Here is a 19,120-nt window from a genome sequence, read left to right as displayed (position 1 = left end):
ATATTGACAAATTCTAAATTGAACCATAATTTTATTTAGAGGGGAGGAGAAGAAGAATTCTAAAAGAAAGAAAAGAAAACATTTCTAGCAGGTTTAGAATCCATAACTTAAGAGAATACGACAAAAAAAATTAATAGCTCAACTAATTGGCCAAATGTACTTACTTGTTATATTTACATATTTTAATCTTCAAAAGAAGTTGTTATAAAATTTATATTAAAATTTAGACGATATCATGATTCAATATTAACATTCTTATTTAAATTCAAATAATAAAACCAACGACAATAAAAATTTCATATTAATTTTTTTTAACAGTAACAATATTTATCTTATTGAATCAAAATACAGGAATTTAACTCTTAAGTTATTAATGCTTTAGAAACTAACATTTTCATTGAGGAAATATTTTGATATATATATATATAATTTATTTGATGCAATATGTTTATTTAAACACCATGTGTCGTATAAATTTTAAAGTATGAGATTTATATTTAGGGTCTTGAACAAGAGAGAATGCATTAAATCAGGGGTGAAATGCATCCCATTATTTTGAATAAGTTATTAAATTTAGTTCAATATGCTAAGGGAAGGAGAAAAAATGTATACTCCATTTTGTTAAAAAAATAATATTAAAATTTTGGATTTTATTTTTAAATTTCTAGACCTGTTATTAATTTTGATTTTTAAAATTTAAAATTAAAATAAATAAGATTGTATAAACTAAATTTTACTCGGTGTGTGTTACATTTATATTCTATGTATTGAAAGCGAGTGTAATTTTATAAGTCAAGTAGATAATTGTTAGTGTAGTACGTGGATTGAATTCCAACCCTACCGTCCATTTGCTAACTGAATTCCACCATAAAATTTCCCCCCTCTTAACATCTATTGCAAACGATGGTCCTTCTTCGTATGTAGAATCACTGAATAGGACCCCATTAACCACTGCCACAGCCCACTGGCTGCACCGTTGCTAGGGTTGGCTGTTGACCATATGATTTGACCTTTATTAGCATCCGTCGGCGCCGGCAGTGATGTTCCTTGTAGATGATTTCTACTTCTATATTAAGCTAATGCTTTGAATTCACATCATGATAATGTGGGCTAATTTTTCTATGATTTTCATATTAAAAACATTATATTTATCTTTCAAATTATGTCATCTGAAATGATAGGAAATTCAAATTTAGAACAACGGTTTATGTTAATAAAAATACCGCTATAGAAAGTTAAAATTACCAACCTTTTTAGTAAGGTCCCTGACAAGGTGGCAACAGATGAAGCAGGGTTGACCAAACAACCTCCCATTGGATTGCTTCACTGCAATAAGAAAAGCCGGTCCAATGAAGCGGGCGTTGTTCTTTAACCCTGTGACATTAACATTGAATATAAGTTCCGTCGGATTCTGAACCATGTCATTGATGCAAATAATGACAATCTAGGACACCATCCCACTGTAGAGGCATAAAGGGAAAAATAATTAACAGAGCGCAGCGCTTAACGATGCCAATATATTCATTCATACACAAATATAAGGTATGGCCCCAAAGAGCGCCACCAACAAAACATAAGGAAGCCCTCATACATAGAACTGTTCAAAAATACCTGCCCATTTGACTTGGTACATTCACCTATCGACTCAAACTTTAAAAATTGGATAATTCTTTAAAAAAAATATTATTTTGTCAGGTTGAGTATCTGACCCGTAATTTTTTTTAAATAATTGAGTCGGATCTGGATCGAATTTTTTATAATCGGATATCCCACTCGATCCAGTAGTTTTAATATATATATATATATATATATTAGTTTAAACTATATGTTTATTTTAGGTTCTTAATATTTTTACCTTCAAACTAAATTTAAATTCCAAAATTCTTTCTAGGTTTGTCTCATTAACTTTTAACTTAAAAGTTTTATGTTTTAATTTTCTTAAAAACTTTTATTAATTTGTTAATATGAGATTCAAAGAAAAAAATTATTATCGATTTTAATATTTTTAATATCTTCATTTTAGAAATAAACTTTAATATATATATATAAACCTTAAATCACTAATTTTTATGTATGTATTGTGTATTATGAAATTTTAAATTTTTTTTATGTGATTATTTTTTTTAAAAGTATAAGAATCGGATACTCGTGACGCGATAAGTACTCAGGTTTTAAGGGCACTCAACTATTGGATACCTAGATTTAATAGTTCGGGTCATGAATATACTACCCGAAGAATCATGTATCTAATACTTCGAGTACCTGAAAAATACGAATATCCAAATTTGAACTCTCCTACTCATTAGCTTATACAAGCTCGAACAATAATGAGGGATCAAACCGGGCAACAGACAACAACTTGGTATCATGATTCCTCAAAAAACCCCATGTACTAGTAAGCATTTGGCTTCCTTTCACAGCTCCATTTATATTGAACTTGATCGTACCCTTCACAGAAACAGACCTAACCAGTTTCTTTCTAATCCTAGGCAAGCATTAGATACTCAATGATGAAATAAATTTATTGAGGATGAAGAATTCAGGCATTAAAGTTTAACTCGAATTTAAAATAATAAAGTTCAATTGAAAAAATATTACATAATTTGATTAAAAGTATAAAATTTTATTAAAGTGTCTTCTTATAAAGTAACTTTTTACTTATTTAGTTTCCTTTGTAATTAAGTATACATCCCTATAAATAGATACTAAGAATAAAGATTAGATATCAAGTTTTTCTTTCTTCAAAATTCTCTTACATTGTTCTTCCTTCATATTGGTGGAATTATTCTCCTCTATTCTTGGTTTTTCCTTTTTAAGCTTTTTCACGTAAATCTTGATATTTTTTATTTCTTCTTTTTTTGATCGTGTTTAGTTGTTTGTCATAATCGTTATGATATTATAACAAATTAATATTAGAGTTTTGCAAATACTCTCTTTTTGTAATGAAATGGCAACAAAATATTGTCAAGTTTTATGATCTACAAGTTTCAACAATTTTAGATAATGCAATTGATATTTCCTCCTCCGTATCAAATAACATTATTATTCGATTAACTAAAAGAAGATTTTTTGTTGAACAATATAACAGTAGGCAAAATTGTTATTTAAAGCAGAAAATAGTTTAATTTCGTGGGTAAGACAAAATTGTTATTGGATTGACTAAAAGATTGAAGTTGAATAGTTAAAGTCCAATTTTCGATGAAATTCGAGTTTAGGGGAGATTTTTTATATTTGGACCTAAATTATAATTTGTGATTAAATTAGATTTTATTGTAATTCTAATGGTTGAAGATTTCTTGGTAATTGATTTTATTTAATAAAATAAATATTTATTTTAGGCAATAACTCTTATGGAATAAGAATTCTTGTGACCACTTATTTGGTTTTATAAATAGAGATTATGTCTTGATCTTTATGTATCTTATAGCTTTTGAGGTTTATATTATTGAGATAATTTTGTAGGGATGATGGAAGAGGGTTTTGAGATATACGAGTTTTTGTATCTATACTATGTTTTGGATACATGTGATATCATATATTTGTATGCTTCATGTTTTCTACATTTTTAATAGATTATTATTTATCTCATCCGTAGGGATAGAAAAAACCGAACTATGTTAAATCTTTTCTCTCATACAAATATTATTTTATGTTGATATCGCTTTAGTTATTTTTATTCTCTCAAATTTTTAACAATATATTTATTAGCATGACGCTATCACTTAATCCGAAGTTAGATTAGATAAAAAAAATCTGGTTTTCATCGAGAATCTTCTCTTGAAAAATGACAAATTATATAATTTACATATATTTTTATTTACAGATTAATAATATACTACCTAACTTAATCAATAAAAGAAATTATGATCTGCAATAACTCATTAATAAAATTAATTAATTAATATTTAATGCAAAATTTCTATTATTAATTAAATAAAATTAGAAACCCTAGAATAATCCGGACACTAGTAGTTTTAATAAAACCAAAAACCAAAAAAGAGGACACAACCACATCTGTCCACAAAAATGATAAATCCACTCCTCGAATAAGTAGCCAACAACCAAAAGCATTGAAACCATAACTTAGAAATTTCTAGAAATTTCATCATTAAATCATTGAAAACAGCCTCAGTCAAGACGATAATACATTTTAATCAGTCTGAATTCACCGTTTTTATCCCCCAAAAAACATATTATATAATATGGAGTTTATTCTTTACCACAAAATGTTTGGAAACAAAGCAGCTAAACCACTCCAATGATAAACTGAGGAATGAAAATATACAGCTGATTATGCAAAACGCAATCCGATTGATTATTTCTAACCGGCTCTCGGATCATCTAAAATATGAAGACCACACTGTCATGAACCCTAGACTTTTGGTTCTGAGCCACACATTCAGAGATCCACATCAGGTTCCTGATCTCCTGTTCTCTTAATCTCATGTATGCAAAGAAAACCCCATAATGGAACTGCAGGTCATCGTCCAAGAAAAGCAAATCAGAGATACATTGTTTAATAAATGAAGAAAATAGAGAACAAAAGGAAACAAAGTCAAGCATATGTCACCACTGTGCCTTTCCTCGTCTCCTGTTATTAACAAAGATAATTGATGATTGAGAAATTAAGTATTAACCTGTTGCTCAAAAGCTAAGCAAAGCCTTTTCACTTCCTCCTCGTAAAATGCCTTGTCAATCATCTGGCTCTCTCCATAAGATAATTTAGAGAAAATTGATTGGTAGGGAGGATATTTTTCCATAGCACCACGAACCTAGAAAGCAAACAAAGACAGAGATAATATCTCAAAGTAACTTCTTCTAAGCAAGCGTAGCATGTGAAACAAACCTGGTCAATATCCTCACAGACAGCAAGTTCCTCATGGCCATAGGGATAACTGTTTAACATGAAGTAGCACTTTCAGAGATAACAAACCCAGAGGAATCTATTACCCAAACTAAAGGAGCATAATCAGGCCTGAGAGAAAGAGCTTACAGAAGACCAAAATTCGAGTATAATTTCCTCCGGTCATCACGAGTTAGTTCAGTGCCAATGCTGCAAAAAGTAAACCACACCAAACATGTTTATTAGAAAATACATAGTAAGAAAGTAGCAATAGTAAATCTAGAAAACTACAAGAAATAATCCCTTTCCATATAGTACCTGTTAATGGTAATATTTACAGCCCTTCTGTCAGCCTCAAAGGCAAGGAGGTCAGACATGATCTCCGCTGTCGCACCACCAAGTTTCTGTGCGAAAAAAAAGGAAAAAAAAAAAGAATGTTCAAATTAACAGGTAGGGACTGAAAACAACTATAATATGCCATATGCAGAAGGAAAAGCCAACTTTCTTCTATATTAGAACCTTACTTGGCAAAATTTGTAGAAGTCTTCAAGGTATGCTTTGTAGAGTGTGTTCCTCATAATTTCAATGTTCATGTCATCAAGATCCTTGAGAAAATCAGAGATGAATGAACCCAAAATCAAAGGTTTAAAAATTACACCATTACACAAACAACACTCTAGCACAGCTAACAACGTATACGGAGAGAGTTACAGACAGGTAGTCAGAGAATTAATATGAAGAAACAATATCAGAAAGGTTGTTAGAACCCTATACCTCAGAGGTAATACACTCAGAGAAGTATGGAGCAAGTGGAGTGTCAACAAGAACCAATCTGTAGAGTTCACGCATGTTCTGAGCAACTGCCAGGGTTGCAATGCTGAAGCAGCAAAACAGGAAAGTGAGCATATGTATTATGTGAGGTCAGATAATAAGATGGTCTCTATTTAGGGGTTAGATTACCTGTCAAACATGCCCAAAGGATGGCACTTCTCCAGAAGCTCTTGAACATCTCTCTCATGCAAGGTTCCAGTAACAATCAGGACAACATTGTCTATCATGTGACCATATCTAAATGGAACGATCAAAAGATTAGGTTTTCTTAGGCTTTCACTAAATCCACAACCTATTAATCAATCTGCATCTCTATGCCATCTTAACAGACAGCTTTCCAAATATCACTGAGACAACTCAAAAAAGCTCAACCAAAGTCCGCTACCTTATAACTTGAGCTTAAAATTGATTAACCAGATCATGGTATGAAGGCCATAACCAACTCTTGTAGGGAATATATCAGATCACATTGTTTGCCTCCAATCTAATAGGCTAAATAGTTAACCAAACTGCATTAGCAGAAAAAGGATGTACACAATTCACACCACCATATCAAACCACTAGTACTCAGATGGTAGCGAACAAGCTGATCACTGCTAGTTATTAAATTAAACCCAGATCACGATATGTGAAATAAATAAAAGCCTTGGATATATCTAAGAGAAAGATAATTGAATATCTCTCAAGCAATCAAAGAAGAAACAAAAAGGACAAATCTTTACGTACGTGATATACTCTAAGAAGGTGGACAATGGCTCCGTAGCTTGGCATAACATATGCTTATACTCATCAACAAGTTTAAGAGTGCATTTCTCCACAATCGTAGTCGTATGCAAAGGTGAAGGTTCTACAAAGGATCAGAAAGTTTTATAATCAAATTAAAAGGAGATCCAATAATTCAAAAAAGTTATTAAGTAATTTAAAGTAACCCCATGAAGTTGTAATTAATATCAATTTCAACTCAATCCAAACGAAATCAATGAATTATCTTAGTAGATTTGAAATTGAGAAGTGAAGATCATGAAAGAAATATACCGTTTTGGAGATAAGGACCGTACTCGGTGGCGGAGAGATGCATCTTGATATCATCAAGGGTTTCGCATTGGCAAAGATTGTTGTAATCGGCGGCGGTTAAGAGTCCGGCCCTGTGACCTCTCACGATGGCTTCCAAGTATCCGCCGTGGATGTTGAATGTCATAGCTTCGAATCCGTACATTTTGGCCCTTTTTAAACTGATTTAAACAATTAAGATCTGAATTTGAGAACTGTGATTAAAAAACGAACCCTAAAGCTGCAGATTTGGGGAATTTATTTTCCTTCGGGGGATATGTGGTGGTAGGGAACGAAAGGTATCTGGAAATTACAGTTTAGATGAGAATGAGATCCATATCGTTGTTTGTGTTTTTGTGAATTCGCAAAATACTCCTCCAAATACTTTCTTTTTACATTTCTTATATTAAGCTATTGGATAAAATAGAATGTAAGTCCCTATACTCTTAGTATATTTGTAATTTAGTCTATTTATTTTTGTTTTTAACAAATTTAATCTCTATTTCTCATATTTAAGCATTCAAATTCAATTGTTAACATTGTTAAAATTTATTATTAAATCTCACCAACATTTACAAACATTGAAAGTTCTTACTAGAGATTATAGATTAATTTTACTCCTAGTCTATTTACAATCTTTTTTTACACATATGTAGATTCATAAACTGAAAGGGAATCCTCTTTCTTGGAATTCGATGCTAACTTTACCAGAAGAGTTACCAAATGTGAAGTCACCAATGCCATCATAAAGCAGCCTACTAAACTCATCTTCATCTCCATAATTTCCTGGTTGTTTGTTCTTTGGTTCATCATCTGCACCACTACTAGTGCTTCCGTCTTCGGATGACACAGTTGTGTTATTTTCGACGAGTTCTCGGAATACCGAAGATCGGAATAGAAGATCAAGTGCAGTAGGTGATGATGATGGTGATGTTGAAGAAGAAGAAGACCTGTATGTGTTTAATGGGATTTTTCTTTCGAAAACTTCTTGCTTTTCTGGTGATCTTAAGTAATGGTTTGTTGCTAAAGAGTGGTAAAATGAAGCCTTAGATTCGGGTTCCGCCATTGCCATTAATTCATTTGCAGAAACTGGATCACTTGTTCCCGATTTTAACCATCTGAAATATGTGCTCAAATCGAAGTTGGTCACTGCATTTATCCCTCTATATTCAATTACTGCAATGTCATAAGCCCGAGCAGCCTCCTCTTGGGTGCCTGCAGTGTTATAAGGACCAGTGTGTAAGTGTCGGATATGAATATATCATGTTAAGTTTCTAAATTTTTCTGTGTCGGATACGAATACTTGAAAAGAGTCGGAATAACGTATATAGATATACACTTACTGTAAGTGCCAAGGTAGAGATATTTGTTCCCAAAGACTCTCCCTATTCTTGCTTCCCATCTTCCATTGTGATGGTGCCTGCATTATTCATGCAAAGAAATCTTAGAATTTGTGTTTTGTTTAAAAATTTGAAAATATTCATCATCTATATTATTCCAACTTTTTATTTTTCTCGAATATTTTTGTCTCAGAAAACTTTTCATGGATAATAACCAGAGATTCTTAACAGAAGTACCTTGCAACTCCCCTATACTTGGATATACCTCTTGAAAACCCACTGCTCTTTCTGAAAGAAATTCAAATTGGCATACATTAATTAGTAACAATAACCTCTAGAATTTAAATATAAGTAAATAAATTTGTGATTTTGATATACATATAATCATATATATACATAAAATAGATTACCTTCTTAATGATGCCAAGTACTCTTCTTTTGTCACAGTTTGCATAATTTCAATCTCTTTTTCATAGTCTGATATCTGCAGAAATCATTCAAGGGAGTTAGATCACTTCTTACATATTACATTCATCAATGTATCTTCAGACTAATAGAAGGCCCTGAATCTGAGCATAAGCAAGTTCGAGATTCGAATCTCCATTTCGGCAACCGTTTCTCGTATAGGAAAAAACTAACAGAAGGTGGTAGTTACCGGGAAATTGGTGACAGTTGATGTCCCCCAATACTTAAGTGCAGCTAAATCATATGCTCTCGCAGAAGCTTCTTCATCATCGTAAGCTCCTGAAAATTTAGGAAAACGAGAAGAACATGTTTCATTTCTCAGTATCATAGAAAGAGATTTTTGTTTTAAAAAAGCGAGACTTGACATTTAACAGTGATCGAGATGCACTCAACAAGATAAACTGCAGGATCCCCAAGAGTCAAATTATCAGCAGGAATCCATGGAGGAACATAGAATCATACAATAAATACATACGCATCTATGAATCGAAAATGATGATCCCGAAAAAAGGAGAAGGGAAATGAAACAGAGAATGAAAGATTACCTTGTTTCCCTTTCTTCTTCTGTGTAACATTCCAAGAAAGCTTATCCCACAAGTGAGCTTCATATCTCCCAGTCCATCTATGCCTGTTCATTTTCACATTGTTAAAAGTTGGCCAAACTCGAAAGAAACCAACGTCACGGTTGCTATCATGGGGTTTGGAATTAGAAAGGTCTGGTTTTGTAGCTTCTGATACCACGGAACCTCGAGCTTCTTTTCACAGTGGTAGCAGCAATGGTTTGTTGATCATTTTGTTGCTGGGGTTGAACCAGGCCTTGATTGCCATCAAATCCAACTGCATCCGATGCCGGACTTCGTTGCCGTTTCTTGACACACCTCAAGTTCTGAACCTCATGTAACACCCCAATTTAGGGGCTAAATTTAAGAAATTATAAAGTGGTGGATTTAATTGGTATTTTTGAAAGAAACGGGGGATTAAATTGTAAGATTTTAAAGTTGGCAGACCGTTTTAAGAAGTACAGGAAATTCAGTGGCTAAACCCATGATTTAACCATTTTTTATATATGTTGAAATATAATCCCCCACCCGTGCTCAGTTTCTGGAAATTTTTCCAGTTTCCCTCTCCCGTCAACCCCTCTTTGAACTCCGATCTACTCGCCGTCCGACCTCCGATCGATGAGCCGAAACCACCATCGTGTTCGTTGTCAATCGAGAAACAAAACCCCTCAAACCTTTCGTCGTGAATCATCGTTGTTCGTCGTGAATTTCAGCGGAAGTATCGTCGGTAATAACTCGTTTTAGTTGGTTTTTCATCGATTCACGACGATCCGATGATCCGTTTACGATACCTCCCGCACCATCGTGTTCCTTGTGCCGTTCCGAGTCCACCGGTGTTCTCCTTTTTCTCCGGCAGCGACAGCGCGTGTGGAGGTGAAGCGGTCAAAGTTTCCGACGTTTTAAAATCGAGCTCTCCGCCGTTCAAAATTGTGAACCGAGCTTTGTAAGTATCTCGAAATCGCTCAAAATAATTTTTAGAAATTTTTCTGTGAATTTTACGCTGCCGGAACAGTGCCCACGCGCCCCCACGCGCCGCCACTGCGAGTGGGGATAGTCTAAATGACCGGTTTGACCGGTTTTAGTGAATAGTTGACCGGTTTGACCGGTCACAACCCGACCCGACCCATTGAACCGACCCGACCCGGCCCGTTTACCCAACCCGTTGACCCGACCCGTTGACCGTTGACCGACGTTGACCACTGTTGACCAAAACTTTGACCGGCTTTGATCGGGTATTAAACGACCTTTGACTTCGACCGAGTATACCTATCCTGACATTTTTTGACGTTCCAAATCTGATTCCGCTGTCCGCTTTTCGAAATTCGAACCCGAATGCCTCAAAATTACCGGTCAAACCCGTTGACTTTGATTTTGACCGAAAATTCCAAATTTCCGAAAAGTCATATTTTATGCTTTCGACGTCCTGAATCCGAATCCGAAGTCCGTTTCACCAAATTCGAACCCGGTAAGCCGTCTTTCACTGATTTATCACCCGATTCGATCCGTTTATCGTAATTAAGCTCCTTTTCTGATATAATTTCTGTTTATATGGATCCGAGGAAATATTGGAAGTTGAATTGAAGATCAAAGGTGTTCGAATGGAATTTTTATGGTCGATCAGTATTGCACGGAAATCGAGGTAATACTTTACTATCTCTTTATGCTTTATGGAACATGTGAATATTGGTAAATGCATGATTAAGATAATGTTGGTCTCATTTGTGTAGTTAATTAGTTTCTACACTCGATCTGAATACGGTAAAAGGGTTCAGTACTTGATTATGGTTCAGATGATTTCTATAAGAAATTGAGGGATTGTTAGAATTAAATTACAAGTTCTGTGCTTAGTGATAAAGAAATCAACATGGGTTTGTAACTTATAGTTTATTTCATCAAAGGTTAAATGTTAAAGGTACTTGGATGGGAAATTATGATAATACTCCGGTAGGGTAAAATTACGAAAATACCCTTAAGTTGGAAAATGACAAGAATTGTCTCTGGAAGTGGATTAATAAATCTGAAAAGAATTATTGATCTACTAAAACTGTTGATGTACATAAGAAATGTTAGTTTTACTTGGAAATTATGGATAACCGGTTTTTAACCCCAAGAAGGTTTATGCTAGATACTAGAAGTCTTTTAAGGAATCATTTCAAGATCAAAGAATGTTCGAGGAAGCAATTAATCATAGGATCTCTATATTATATTATTTTTGTTAAGAGTTAATATCAAAATTATCTGATTAAGAAATTACGAAAATGCCCTTGAGAGATAAAATAGTCTGAATTGACCCTGAATGAGAAAGTACTTTGAGGATTTGTACTTAACTCGATTAAGTACGAATTTAATTGTTAAGATCCTGTCTTTGTACAGAAAAATTTATGATATTCCGTTTGTAAAATCTGAGAAGACACTTGACCCGAAAATATTCGAATAATGAGTAAATACTTGAAGAGTAATTTATCGGGGTATTCTGCTGTTAGAATTGTTCGAAAGGACTGAAGTAAATGATAATATTGAATTAAATAATAAGATCGGATAGCAGAAAAAGATTAAAATACCGTAGATCTGTAAAATAACCAAAATACCCCTGTAATGGAAATGACTCAAGAATGTTACCAAGCTAAGGAATGATTGGATATCCTCGAGCTCTGAAATGAATGGAATAAAACTGAACACCAAAATTACCAAAATACCCTTTTGGCCTATATTAAGTAAATGCCTTGGATTAATTAAGGAATCCAAATAAGCATAGGTATTGGACTACCTTTAAAAGTTATGGAACATAACTTAAGTGAGCCGATCAACCTTAATAATATGTCAGTACCTGAACGACATAGATATTACTTGAATGCGTGTTCGTCTTCTCAAGTTTGGCTCAATGATAAATTTTGGAAGTATTCAACTCAGCTCAACTCTAGATCGTATTCAATATTAAGAATTAGACGTTTGTTCGACAATCAACCACGAAGACCAAATTGAATGGAATGGAAGTACAACATTTATCTGAAATTCAGGAACGTTTGAATTATCTGGAAAATCCTGAAGTAACTGGAATGGAGATGACTGCTAAATGAAATAGGTAACCTCAATGACTGAGGATTTAGTAAGTGATTTGGATAAGTCTAGAAACTCTGATGAGTTTACGTAGTGTACAATTACAATGGGTTATGAACAAATTAATCAAGTACGTCATCATTTTATGATATTGTGGAAGCGTGGAAATGAAATAAAGACATTGGAAGATTTATTCAGCGATGATTCTGAAAATGGTCTACGGACAAGAATTTGTGGTATTAAAGAGTAAATACCCTAGAAGGAAAATGAATTGATCAGTCGACATAGATTGTTAAGGTTCTGAATCTTCGTTCTCAAGTTGTTCAATTATCCAATCAATTGACATGGATATAAATGATTCTGAATACCCTTCTGATTACATACAACTTCTGAAAACTGTCCAATTAAGATATGATCCTGATAATTCACATTCTGAATAACTGATGATTATGTCAGTTATTGAACTTTTCCAATAGTATTTCTAACGTCCGGTATTTTATCGGTATACTGAAAATCCGTGTTTCTCTCCCTGCTAAGATTATTTAGCATCTCTGAATAATATCTGTAAACTCTGGTGTGTTCCCTAATCATAAATATTTATCTGATTTCCGACTTGAATTCTGTTCTGATAAATGACCTGAATTCTGTTCTGATTTCTGATCTGGATTCTGTTCTGAATTCTGTTTTGATTTCTGATATCTTCGTTTAATGACGGAAAAATGTTTTAATTGGGGGGTATTGTTGAAGGAAGAATTTTCGCAGGTACCTCGGCTTTGTGCTCAGGGCCTTATATGTTGTGTTGGGTTGGGTGTATGGTTCTGGGGAACCTACACATTATGTTGTGATGGGATGTGGGTATATATATATATATATATATGTTTTAAAAAGATCTGAAAAGTTACATGGTTTTTGGGAACACACTAGAAAACCTATTCTGATCTCCTGAACCTAGACATCCGAAATATTTCCATCTGGAATGAATACTATTTGTTACTACCTGAAATATCCGTAGAATCTCAGCTCAGTATAAAGATCTGTAAATGTCTGAATCGATAAGGAAAAATATGTTTATTTGTATCTGCACGTTCTTCAGCATCATCTGGTAGTTCTGTATTACTGAGCTTTTCGAAGCTCACTCTATTACTCACCTTTTCAGGTTAAAAGAATTGTACCAGTGCATCTATCGACTTCAGTAAGGGAGTTCTTTCGGCGTTGTTGCAGAGTATGGTACATGTGATGAGGGGGCATATAATTGTATTATGATTTATATATGAGTCTGAAAATCTGTTTTATTTTTAAATAGCGACAAATGATTTTATAAGTTTGCATTTTCTGATAAAAAGTTTTAAATTTTCTGCTATTTTTACAGTGGGTCGCTCCGGTGGCCCTAATGTGACTTCCCGGATCGGATCGGGCTACCCACATCGGTCCGGGGGGTTACATTTAGTGGTATCAGAGCTATGGTTTGAGTTAAAATTTTCAAGTTAGACCGACCGGTCGAATGTCAAAATATGTCTGATCAGTACATGCCCCTAGACTATGATCATACCTCTCTGAGCCGGAACTCCAGGGCTGAGTCCCTATATGTAACGAATAAACCGAAGTTTCTATCCGTTAAGGTTATACTTGTACAAAAAGGAATACTAGTAACATCTGTCTAAATGCTGTAAAGTATCTCATGAGCCATGTGAGAGTTATTTATTTGAAAGATTCTGACTTGACTCCAGAAATTAAATTGGGATATGCTACTGTTCTATGAGCATATTCTCATGACCAAGACTGAATTGATTACTCAATGCCATTTTCGTTCGGATTCTTTTATTGAAATGAGAGAGAGTTCTGATAAGAATGTATACTCAACTGGTTAAGGATTAGTGAATGATCTGTGTTTCTAGATACGAAAAAAAAAACTGATGAAAGTTTTATTTTTGCAATAATGTGACATGAATGAATTTCGAGGACGAAATTCTTTTAAGGAGGGGAGAATTGTAACACCCCAATTTAGGGGCTAAATTTAAGAAATTATAAAGTGGTGGATTTAATTGGTATTTTTGAAAGAAACGGGGGATTAAATTGTAAGATTTTAAAGTTGGCAGACCGTTTTAAGAAGTACAGGAAATTCAGTGGCTAAACCCATGATTTAACCATTTTTTATATATGTTGAAATATAATCCCCCACCCGTGCTCAGTTTCTGGAAATTTTTCCAGTTTCCCTCTCCCGTCAACCCCTCTTTGAACTCCGATCTACTCGCCGTCCGACCTCCGATCGATGAGCCGAAACCACCATCGTGTTCGTTGTCAATCGAGAAACAAAACCCCTCAAACCTTTCGTCGTGAATCATCGCCGTTCGTCGTGAATTTCAGTCGGAAGTATCGTCGGTAATAACTCGTTTTAGTTGGTTTTTCATCGATTCACGACGATCCGATGATCCGTTTACGACACCTCCCGCACCATCGTGTTCCTTGTGCCGTTCCGAGTCCACCGGTGTTCTCCTTTTTCTCCGGCGGCGGTAGCGCGTGTGGAGGTGAAGCGGTCAAAGTTTCCGACGTTTTAAAATCGAGCTCTCCGCCGTTCAAAATTGTGAACCGAGCTTTGTAAGTATCTCGAAATCGCTCAAAATAATTTTTAGAAATTTTTTCTGTGAATTTTACGCTGCCGGAACAGTGCCCACGCGCCCCCACGCGCCGCCACTGCGAGTGGGGATAGTCTAAATGACCGGTTTGACCGGTTTTAGTGAATAGTTGACCGGTTTGACCGGTCACAACCCGACCCGACCCATTGACCCGACCCATTGACCCGACACGACCCGGCCCGTTTACCCAACCTGTTGACCCGACCCGACCCGTTGACCGTTGACCGACGTTGACCACTGTTGACCAAAACTTTGACCGGCTTTGATCGGGCATTAAACGACCTTTGACTTCGACCGAGTATACCTATCCTGACATTTTTCGACGTTCCAAATCTGATTCCGCTGTCCGTTTTTCGAAATTCGAACCCGAAGGCCTCAAAATTACCGGTCAAACCCGTTGACTTTGATTTTGACCGAAAATTCCAAATTTCCGAAAAGTCATATTTTATGCTTTCGACGTCCTGAATCCGACTCCGAAGTCCGTTTCGCCAAATTCGAACCCGGTAAGCCATCTTTCACTGATTTATCACCCGATTCGATCCGTTTATCGTAATTAAGCTCCTTTTCTGATATAATTTCTGTTTATATGGATCCGAGGAAATATTGGAAGTTGAATTGAAGATCAAAGGTGTTCGAATGGAATTTTTATGGTCGATCAGTATTGCACGGAAATCGAGGTAATACTTTACTACCTCTTTATGCTTTATGGAACATGTGAATATTGGTAAATGCATGATTAAGATAATGTTGGTCTCATTTGTGTAGTTAATTAGTTTCTACACTCGATCTGAATACGGTAAAAGGGTTCAGTACTTGATTATGGTTCAAATGATTTCTATAAGAAATTGAGGGATTGTTAGAATTAAATTACAAGTTCTGTGCTTAGTGATAAAGAAATCAACATGGGTTTGTAACTTATAGTTTATTTCATCAAAGGTTAAATGTTAAAGGTACTTGGATGGGAAATTATGATGTTAAAGGTACTTGGATGGGAAATTATGATAATACTCCGGTAGGGTAAAATTACGAAAATACCCTTAAGTTGGAAAAATGACAAGAATTATCTCTGGAAGTGGATTAATAAATCTGAAAAGAATTATTGATCTACTAAAACTGTTGATGTACATAAGAAATGTTAGTTTTACTTGGAAATTATGGATAACCGGTTTTTAACCCCAAGAAGGTTTATGCTAGATACTAGAAGTCTTTTAAGGAATCATTTCAAGATCAAAGAATGTTCGAGGAAGCAATTAATCATAGGATCTCTATATTATATTATTTTTGTTAAGAGTTAATATCAAAATTATCTGGTTAAGAAATTACAAAAATGCCCTTGAGAGATAAAATAGTCTGAATTGACCCTGAATGAGAAAGTACTTTGAGGATTTGTACTTAACTCGATTAAGTACGAATTTAATTGTTAAGATCCTGTCTTTGTACAGAAAAATTTATGATATTCCGTTTGTAAAATCTGAGAAGACACTTGACCCGAAAAATATTCGAATAATGAGTAAATACTTGAAGAGTAATTTATCGGGGTATTCTGCTGTTAGAATTGTTCGAAAGGACTGAAGTAAATGATAATATTGAATTAAATAATAAGATCGGATGGCAGAAAAAGATTAAAATACCGTAGATCTGTAAAATGACCAAAATACCCCTGTAATGGAAATGACTCAAGAATGTCACCAAGCTAAGGAATGATTGGATATCCTCGAGCTCTGAAATGAATGGAATAAAACTGAACACCAAAATTACCAAAATACCCTTTTGGCCTATATTAAGTAAATGCCTTGGATTAATTAAGGAATCCAAATAAGCATAGGTATTGGACTACCTTTAAAAGTTATGGAACATAACTTAAGTGAGCCGATCAACCTTAATAATATGTCAGTACCTGAACGACATAGATATTACTTGAATGCGTGTTCGTCTTCTCAAGTTTGGCTCAATGATAAATTTTGGAAGTATTCAACTCAGCTCAACTCTAGATCGTATTCAATATTAAGAATTGGACGTTTGTTCGACAATCAACCACGAAGACCAAATTGAATGGAATGGAAGTACAACATTTATCTGAAATTCAGGAACGTTTGAATTACTCTGGAAAATCCTGAAGTAACTGGAATGGAGATGACTGCTAAATGAAATAGGTAACCTCAATGACTGAGGATTTAGTAAGTGATTTGGATAAGTCTGGAAACTCTGATGAGTTTACGTAGTGTACAATTACAATGGGTTATGAACAAATTAATCAAGTACGTCATCATTTTATGATATTGTGGAAGCGTGGAAATGAAATAAAGACATTGGAAGATTTATTCAGCGATGATTCTGAAAATGGTCTACGGACAGGAATTTGTGGTATTAAAGAGTAAATACCCTAGAAGGAAAATGAATTGATCAGTCGACATAGATTGTTAAGGTTCTGAATCTTCGTTCTCAAGTTGTTCAATTATCCAATCAATTGACATGGATATAAATGATTCTGAATACCCTTCTGATTACATACAACTTCTGAAAACTGTCCAATTAAGATATGATCCTGATAATTCACATTCTGAATAACTGATGATTATGTCAGTTATTGAACTTTTCCAATAGTATTTCTAACGTCCGGTATTTTATCGGTATACTGAAAATCCGTGTTTCTCTCCCTGCTAAGATTATTTAGCATCTCTGAATAATATCTGTAAACTCTGGTGTGTTCCCTAATCATATAAATATTTTATCTGATTTCCGACTTGAATTCTGTTCTGATAAATGACCTGAATTCTGTTCTGATTTCTGATCTGGATTCTGTTCTGAATTCTGTTTTGATTTCTGATATCTTCGTTAATGACGGAAAAATGTTTTAATTGGGGGGTATTGTTGAAGGAAGAATTTTCGCAGGTACCTCGGCTTTGTGCTCAGGGCCTTATATGTTGTGTTGGGTTGGGTGTATGGTTCTGGGGAACCTACACATTATGTTGTGATGGGATGGGGGTATATATATATATATATATGTTTTAAAAGATCTGAAAAGTTACATGGTTTTTGGGAACACACTAGAAAACCTATTCTGATTTCCTGAACCTAGACATCCGAAATATTTCCATCTGGAATGAATACTATTTGTTACTACCTGAAATATCCGTAGAATCTCAGCTCAGTATAAAGATCTGTAAATGTCTGAATCAATAAGGAAAAATATGTTTATTTGTATCTGCACGTTCTTCAGCATCATCTGGTAGTTCTGTATTACTGAGCTTTTCGAAGCTCACTCTATTACTCACCTTTTCAGGTTAAAAGAATTGTACCAGTGCATCTATCGACTTCAGTAAGGGAGTTCTTTCGGCGTTGTTGCAGAGTATGGTACATGTGATGAGGGGGCATATAATTGTATTTTGATTTATATATGAGTCTGAAAATCTGTTTTATTTTTAAATAGCGACAAATGATTTTATAAGTTTGCATTTTCTGATAAAAAGTTTTAAATTTTCTGCTATTTTTACAGTGGGTCGCTCCGGTGGCCCTAATGTGACTTCCCGGATCGGATCGGGCTACCCACATCGGTCTGGGGGGTTACACCTCACCTTCAACGACTGAGCTTAACCGGCGTCGACGACTTCCTAGGCATTGTTGTTCGTTAACCATAATCATTTCCATCTCTTGTCACCTTGATATTCTTTCTTCTCTCTTTTGTTTGTTTTCCCCTTCAATAGCTGCTGGACTCATAGGAAACTAAAGAGTCGAGGCATATATAATGTGGTTACCGAAATTGGAGTTATTATGTTCCGTTATGGTTGTGGACAACTGTTTGTTTAGTACAAAACAAGTGTGTGTCGATGATCTCTATGAACAATGAAGACAAATTTGCAATGTCCCGACGAATTTCAGATGTCCCAAATATATATTCTGAATGACTAAATGCAGTTGCTGATAAAAATAGTGGACTGATTATATGCAGTTGAATAGTTAACAACCATTGAACGATTAAATTATGCTTCGTTTAAGTAATTTTTTCAACTAAAATCAGAGGGAATTTCTTGTACTTTCTCCCAACCAGGAATTAAATAATTTCATATTGTTTAATCACAAGAATTTTATGCTCCTTGATTCCATAGGAAACTCAGTCCATTTAGGCTTCGCTACGGGAACAGACTCGCCCCTGTCCACAGACTACCACGAAATAAGGTACCGAGTACCGACAGTCAGCCAGTTGGAAAGAGAAAAAATCCAACGGAGAATCCGAAGGCAAAAACACTGTTGAAGAGTGTACACTATTGAAGTACCAAGTTTTGTTTTCAACAGGTTGACAGCATATGACGTTTCAACTCTTTCATACAAAACAAGCAAGCT

The 19,120-nt window shown here is 34.7% G+C and overlaps 2 protein-coding genes across 2 annotated transcripts; both read right to left on the bottom strand.

The window, feature by feature from the left end:
• Positions 1-4,185: 4,185 nt before the first annotated feature.
• LOC120176876 (V-type proton ATPase subunit d2-like) lies at positions 4,186-7,014 on the bottom strand. The gene is made up of 10 exons (XM_039183180.1): positions 6,710-7,014; positions 6,401-6,521; positions 5,804-5,911; positions 5,618-5,720; positions 5,368-5,448; positions 5,162-5,247; positions 4,994-5,053; positions 4,847-4,895; positions 4,638-4,772; positions 4,186-4,473 (listed from the first exon to the last, which is right to left on the bottom strand). Exons 1-10 carry the CDS (start codon positions 6,888-6,890, stop codon positions 4,342-4,344), a joined length of 1,056 nt encoding a protein of 351 aa, XP_039039111.1. The 5' UTR covers positions 6,891-7,014; the 3' UTR covers positions 4,186-4,341.
• Positions 7,015-7,382: 368 nt separating this feature from the next.
• LOC120176875 (AP2-like ethylene-responsive transcription factor At1g79700) lies at positions 7,383-18,465 on the bottom strand. Its single transcript, XM_039183179.1, has 8 exons — positions 18,350-18,465; positions 9,261-9,421; positions 9,075-9,160; positions 8,720-8,808; positions 8,475-8,548; positions 8,302-8,352; positions 8,068-8,144; positions 7,383-7,939 (listed from the first exon to the last, which is right to left on the bottom strand). Exons 1-8 carry the CDS (start codon positions 18,425-18,427, stop codon positions 7,383-7,385), a joined length of 1,173 nt encoding a protein of 390 aa, XP_039039110.1. The 5' UTR covers positions 18,428-18,465.
• Positions 18,466-19,120: the final 655 nt, after the last annotated feature.

Source organism: Hibiscus syriacus, unplaced genomic scaffold (genome assembly GCF_006381635.1).
Source record: "Hibiscus syriacus cultivar Baekdansim isolate YM2019G1 unplaced genomic scaffold, ASM638163v2 tig00112259_pilon, whole genome shotgun sequence".
Lineage (NCBI taxonomy): Eukaryota > Viridiplantae > Streptophyta > Magnoliopsida > Malvales > Malvaceae > Hibiscus > Hibiscus syriacus.
This window is presented reverse-complemented; position numbering and strand designations above follow the sequence as displayed.